This window comes from Belonocnema kinseyi, chromosome 5 (genome assembly GCF_010883055.1).
Source record: "Belonocnema kinseyi isolate 2016_QV_RU_SX_M_011 chromosome 5, B_treatae_v1, whole genome shotgun sequence".
In the NCBI taxonomy this organism is placed as follows: Eukaryota; Metazoa; Arthropoda; class Insecta; order Hymenoptera; family Cynipidae; genus Belonocnema; species Belonocnema kinseyi.
In genome coordinates, this window is record NC_046661.1 from 5,119,840 (window position 1) to 5,126,281 (window position 6,442).

The window sequence follows — 6,442 nt, forward strand, 5'->3', positions numbered from 1 at the left end:
TCAATATCTATAGTAGATCAGTTGTCAACTCTTGCCACTCTTTCTTCTACTTTTAGAAGAAAAACAAACTTCAGCATTTTTAGTGGTCTATTTAGTGGTCTAACATGCTTGTGAAAGAATAAAAAAGCCATTATCTAAATTTAATAAATAATCGAGTCATGGACTAATGTTTTGCTTTTTAAATGAATGATTTTCAACAAAATAAAAAAGTTGATTATGATTAAGATTTTAGCTAATTTCGATCTGATATGTCTTCATCTTGAACTAAAAAGACATGTTATTATTTTTCATTTATGAAAAAAAAACAATTTTCTTGGTGTTTAAACGTTCTAAAATCGCTCTAAAAATCTAAAATCCCAAAGGTCCTGGATCACAAACAATTTTTTTTCCAAAAAAGAAAAATGTTAATATATCCAAAGAACGAACAGAAGATAATGTCCGATCGAAAAAAAGGGTTGGAGGTGAAAAAGTTCAAAATTTAGTCAGAAAGAAAACGTTGAATAATGAACCGACGAAATTAAATATCAACGTCAAGTGGAATTTATTATATAAAGGGCGATTAAAAAATTTCTTTAGAATATTAGTTAATCTATTACGAATAAAATATTCTGAAACATATTGTTTTAAATTACTTAAAAATACGTTCAAATACATGGGTTAAATTAGTATTTAAAATAAAATCTTCATGCTGTATGCCGCTACCCTGGGTAGGATGGCTACCCGGCGGCAGGGGGTTGCCACGCCGGGCGGGTAGCTCGGTATGCTCCAAGGTAGGTTCCCCGCTGCGAGCATAAGACTATTTCTGTTGACCTAGCATGAATACGTACCTTTCATTGTTCTGAGATTGAGACCTGTTACAATAACTGAAGTTATAAAGGTATGACACAATTAATTACAATTAAAGTTATTCCGTGATTAAGAAAATCTCAAATTGGAAATTAATCGTTTACACTATGTAAAGGAACAACAAGAAACGTTCAGTTAGTATAAAATATTGAATTTAATCATTATTTTTAAATCGCATTGCAGAACCCTAATTGCAATTATACACAGTTTTACTCAATGTAACTGAACTTTTATATTTTTCTACACTTCTATGTTCTTCTGCATACGAGAACTTTCTGAACATTTATTATCTTTAGGATAAATTAACTTCACAAGTGTCATCCTGTACATTCCGAACCTCACTTTCGCCTTCTGCATTGTCACTTTCGTCCACTATTTTTGATTGTTCAGTGCGTAATTTTTTTTCATTCAGTAAATTTTGCTCCTTATTCGGTTTAACGCTCTTTCGCTTTCCAGAATTCCTTACATAATAATAAAATAACCAATAGTAAAAGGCTCATAGTCATCAACCTCACAAACCTTCAAACTTTTGGAGCATAATGCTATCAAACATTGGCTGCAATAGTATGGGCACGGTACTGCGTGTCTATCCGTCAGGGTTTAAATTTAGTGTATAAATAAAGACTTCTATGATTGTAATTTATTAACAAAAAGCAAACAAATGTTTGCTTTATTTCCGACTTGGGCCGGATCGGGCACACAATTTTGTGGATGTTAAATTTGGCCCCTTCTAGACCCCGGCTTAACAGCCAAGCTTAACAGTAGATGGCCCCCCTTTAATTTTGGGGTCTAAAGTGGGTTGATTCCGAATCGCCCAAGTTTAAATGTAAAGTGTCAAACGTCAAAAATATTTCAAATAATATTTGTAAAAGTGATCAAATAAGTGGGAAGAAATGCCTAAAGCGAGCACAAGGCGAGTGCGTAGGTATCCTATACTTCCAAATATTCCTGAGTTACGTGTTGCAAACTACCCAATCAGACTTTAACAACGGAGGCAGTATGAAAAGGTGTCCTTAATGTATTTTTGCAATTAATTTATTATTAATACAGAATGAAAGTTTCAACTGTACATTCGATTGTATCACGTACTCTGTTTTCAGAATCTTAGTCAATAGATTTTACAATTCTAACTCTACATTAAATTGAATTACCTTGCGTTTTAAGTAATAATTAAAAACGAAAGTGCTTCATAAATTTCATAATATAATGTTTGACTCATCTAATTGTAAATATACCAATTTTACCTGAAACAATTTAATTGATTATTAATTTATTTAAGGTAAGGTTTCAATGAGCCGCAGAGTGTAATTACTTACTTTCATTTTCGTCGTGCAGGTTTCGAAGTATATAGGCTAGTGCTCAGTGCTACCGAACACATGGTTTACTCACCTTAAGCATTTTAAATAATTGATAGAATATGATAGACGAGTAATATATGAATTACACGGCACTATCAGAAAACGACCAGCAGCACTAGTTCTGCGAGGGGCCAGGTCGGGGAACTGGATCGGAGCAATTATACATATAAATATCTTTTCAACAAATATTGAATTCTAAAAAATGTTGATTATTATAAATAAAAAGATTTTTACATGTCTGGAATTATCGTAATCAGATATCTTAGGCCTGACCACTGGACTATCGAGTGTATACAATGTTTCAAATTCATTCCGAAGAGTTATTTAGAAAGATTTTGATAATTTCACAAAGATTTGAAAAATTTCAAAGTGATTTAACACATTACAATTTTTTAAATTATTTCAGTAATTTCAAAAATTAAAATCATTTTTATGATTTCAATGATTTTGCAAAGATTTCCGAGATTGTAAAAAATTTCAATCATTTAATGGATTTCCAAAGTGTCATGAAGCTTTGAACCCCAGATTTCAAGAGTTATCAACCACTCCATCATATTATTTTTATTAGTAAATCAATCAATTCACATGAATTCGAAATTTAAAAATTTGCCGTAAAGTATACTAAAATAATAATAATTTTAATACTTTTATTGTATTTTACTTTTCATTTAAAATTATCGTTAAAAGTTTGAAATATAGGTGCAAATAAAGAAGTTTCCATCACATTTTCAGATTTTCTAGAATGGTCTTACAATTCCATGACTTTTCCAGGTCTTCAAGACCTTACAGGACTTCCAAGTGTTGTATTAACCTTAATACTGTAGGAGAAAAAACCAAGAAAAAATTGTTTGCTAAAATTAAAAGATTTTGAGTTAGAAGCAGCGTATCTTTTTGTAAAGATTACAGCACTTTTGTAGATTTTACAACATTTTTAGTAATCTTATAAATATTTTCCGCTATAACATTTATGAAACTTTTTAGCACGTTGATAAATTCAATCTTTAAAATCTATAATAAAAAAGTCTGTCTTCCGTATTATTATCCGTAATTTTTTTAAATTACTGCAAATTCTATAAACTGCTAAAAATTCCGTAAGCTTTAAGAAGAGCTGTGCTGTTCCGATTTTAAACATATTTTTATCCGTGTTATTTTAAATACATGCTCATATTCGAGAATTTTTCAAAACAAATATGTTCACATTAAGACTACCTAATTTTCAATTATAATGGATAGAAAGGACAGGACAATTTATTGACTACATGGGTATTTTCAAATTTTCTTCAAATGGTCTAATTACTAAATTAGATGCACGTTATAAATAATTTCATCGGAATTAAAAATCTTCCAGTAAAGTAGATACATAGTCTAATATTAAACCAAAGTCACATTTTAGGATTCACAGTAACAAAGTCAAACATTCATTGCTGTTTACTTTCACCGTTCATATTATAATAAACCCGGAAGCTATAATTTTTCCAAAGCACGGCTATTAGTTAGAAGCTCTCTCGTTAATCTCCATACTTGTTTAGCTGCGTTCTCCAACCCACTAGGTGACTTTCCTTTAAATAGATCTAGATTCGGAAGGAAATAGTGTGGGCACCTTCTGCACTGAAGACAGGATATGAGCTGAAGGAAAATTCCATTAATCCGATCAGCAAGTGAACCATCGTCCCATTCAGTTTCCAACGGGTGTTTTTCGCACTCGTACAAGAGTAAAGTTTTCATATGATAACTCGTTACTGGGTTACCAGGTAGATCAAGATGCCGGTCCCTTAGGGTCTTTAAAATACTAAGGCAGCGTCTTCTGCATCCTCCCTGCAAAAGTCTCGTTTCGGCCTCAGTAAAACACAAAACCCAAGCATCACCTTCCATTGCCGATTGTTTCCCCTGAAGAGCGACACTCTCCTTCGAAAGAAGATCGAATCCCTCTGTCTTAACTTCCGCTACCAAGTTCGAATGTGGCCAGGGAATGTGAGGAATCGGCCAGTGCGCAGCGGATCTTGGCCAAACCCCTGAGCACTTAAAAGCTGGTGTGATTTGCACAATGTACCGTTCCCGGATCCTCAATTTGACTTCGGTAGTATCCGCAATCATTTTGACAGAATCCCGATATGTGCACTTGTCACAAGCTTGAGCGACTAGAGTCTGAAATCTGGATCTGATCTTCCTTGCGGAGAGATATCCTGATGCTGTGATGAACTCTACCCACAGGGACATTGATCTTTTTCTGCCGTCGCTGAGCTTCAGAACTGCACATCCAGGAAGGGTTCCGTCATCAACAAAGTTGAAGACACCCATTTGATTCAAGTAAAGGACCACCTCAAACTCTCCGGGCGAAATCACCTCTAGTCCCTCATAACGGCCGTTGCACTCCGTGAGAGAAGAAATAAACCTCGGCTCTTGGGCCTCTACTTCTTTCAGCACATCCTGCACCACCTTGCACACTTCCCGGATTGTTTTTTGCACCTGGCCCATATGGGCTTGAACTCGCTCTCCGTAGTATTTGTTTATCTGGTAGAGCATCTTGCTTGATTGGGCAGTCATTATGTCTGGCGGAACGAGCATCATGAATTAGGATACAAAATTGACCAGTAGAAAATTGTTTAAACTAATGGTTGGACCTCAGAAAGCGGCCCAAATTGCTTCAAATAACGACCCACCGAGATTTCCCCTAAAATCCCACCTTAACAGAGCCTCTCTTGGTGTTTAGTGGAAATTGATCTATTCTCTTTATTCCTAATCACATCCCGTGGATTTTACTTTAGTTACCCGCGGATTCCAAAATCGGGTAACTCTTCCGAGAGGACTCAACATCTCTTAAGAGGGAAACTACGCGTCGAGAATCAATTCAGTCAACTGTTTTCAACAATAAATACTAGATTTTCGAACAGGTGGCCAACCTAGAGCGAAATCGGCGTGCAAGGAGATGTTCAGAACGCGACGAGTGAGCCCTGCTGAGTCCGGTGGTACCACACCGCACCACACCGGTTCATTCGGTGGCCGTGTGGCTTGTTCGCCACAAGTCCCGCCTTTCCTAGTGGCAGGGTCACGTGGCGTCTGCGCGTTTGGGACACGCCCACCTGCTCGTGTTCTCGATACTTTCACATCACGCCCGATAATAACTAACCTCACCGAGTTTTAAAATGACTTTCGAGTGTCGACCCAATCTGAACCCATATGGGATACACTTTTCCCGGTTTTTTGTTCCAATCGATTACGTTATTTGGTGCTAGAGTATCTGTTGCACTCGACTTTTTATTGGAATGCGTCACAGTCTATGCCGGTTTTCTACATTGCATACACAAATTTGGAAACTTTCCACACGAAACAGTGCACATATTTCGAATACTACGGGCGAAATATCACAGAAAAAACTAAATTTAAATTTTGTTGCCTGTGAAAGTTCCCACTGTTAAAGTTTACATGCTATTTGGCGAAAGTTTATTCTACGATAGAATAAAAGATGTCCTCTGCTACGGTGTCCTTAGCAGAAATGGACAAACGGCAAACTATAAATGAATTCGGTAAAAAAAATTTCGGTAAAAAATGTAGAATCAGCAACAGAAAAAAGAAAAAAATTTGTTCTTATTGATATATCTCCTCCAAAACAAATTACATTATTGTAGAGGAATTAGAAGTTATTCAATACCGTTTAGCAAAAAGCGCAAAAAGCAACTGACAGATGGGAAGCCCCATTTCTCTCCAATTTAATTAAGTTAAACGACGATAGATAGCGCTGGCGTCGTAGTTTTCGCTATACTTCGAATAAAAATGGAGCGATTATAAGGCGAAAAATTATCCTGGCACGATTAAAAATCGGAAATTATCTTCAATTCATGTAAAGTTTATCTGGCAAGGTTAATTTTTGTTGCGGTGAATCTTCCGCCTGGAATTGATGTAAACTTGATCGTTAATTTTTTCGAGAAAAATCTATCATTATTCCTATAGAACATCGGCAAATTTTCCAAAAAATCTGGGATATTCCCGAAACGATAGGAAATGTATCGTATTATGAGTTTTCAACAAATCTCCTCAATTGTAGGACCAAAATTGGTATTGTAACATATTTTTTCGCAATTTTCCACTTCTAATACAACACAAAAATAACTGGGTTTCCCATTGGAATCCGTTTTTGGTTCCAAAGGAGCTGCAATAAAACTGAACCCCACTTGTTGAAAAGGAACCCAAAACGATCGTGATTTGAGAAAACACCGTTACCTGTGCAGAAATTGCCAAAT

The 6,442-nt window shown here is 35.6% G+C and overlaps 1 protein-coding gene across 1 annotated transcript; it reads right to left on the minus strand.

Moving 5' to 3' along the window:
• Window positions 1-2,803: 2,803 nt before the first annotated feature.
• Window positions 2,804-5,140, minus strand: LOC117172614 (protein mab-21-like). Its single transcript, XM_033360706.1, has one exon. It carries the CDS (start codon window positions 4,770-4,772, stop codon window positions 3,669-3,671), a length of 1,104 nt encoding a protein of 367 aa, XP_033216597.1. The 5' UTR covers window positions 4,773-5,140; the 3' UTR covers window positions 2,804-3,668.
• Window positions 5,141-6,442: the final 1,302 nt, after the last annotated feature.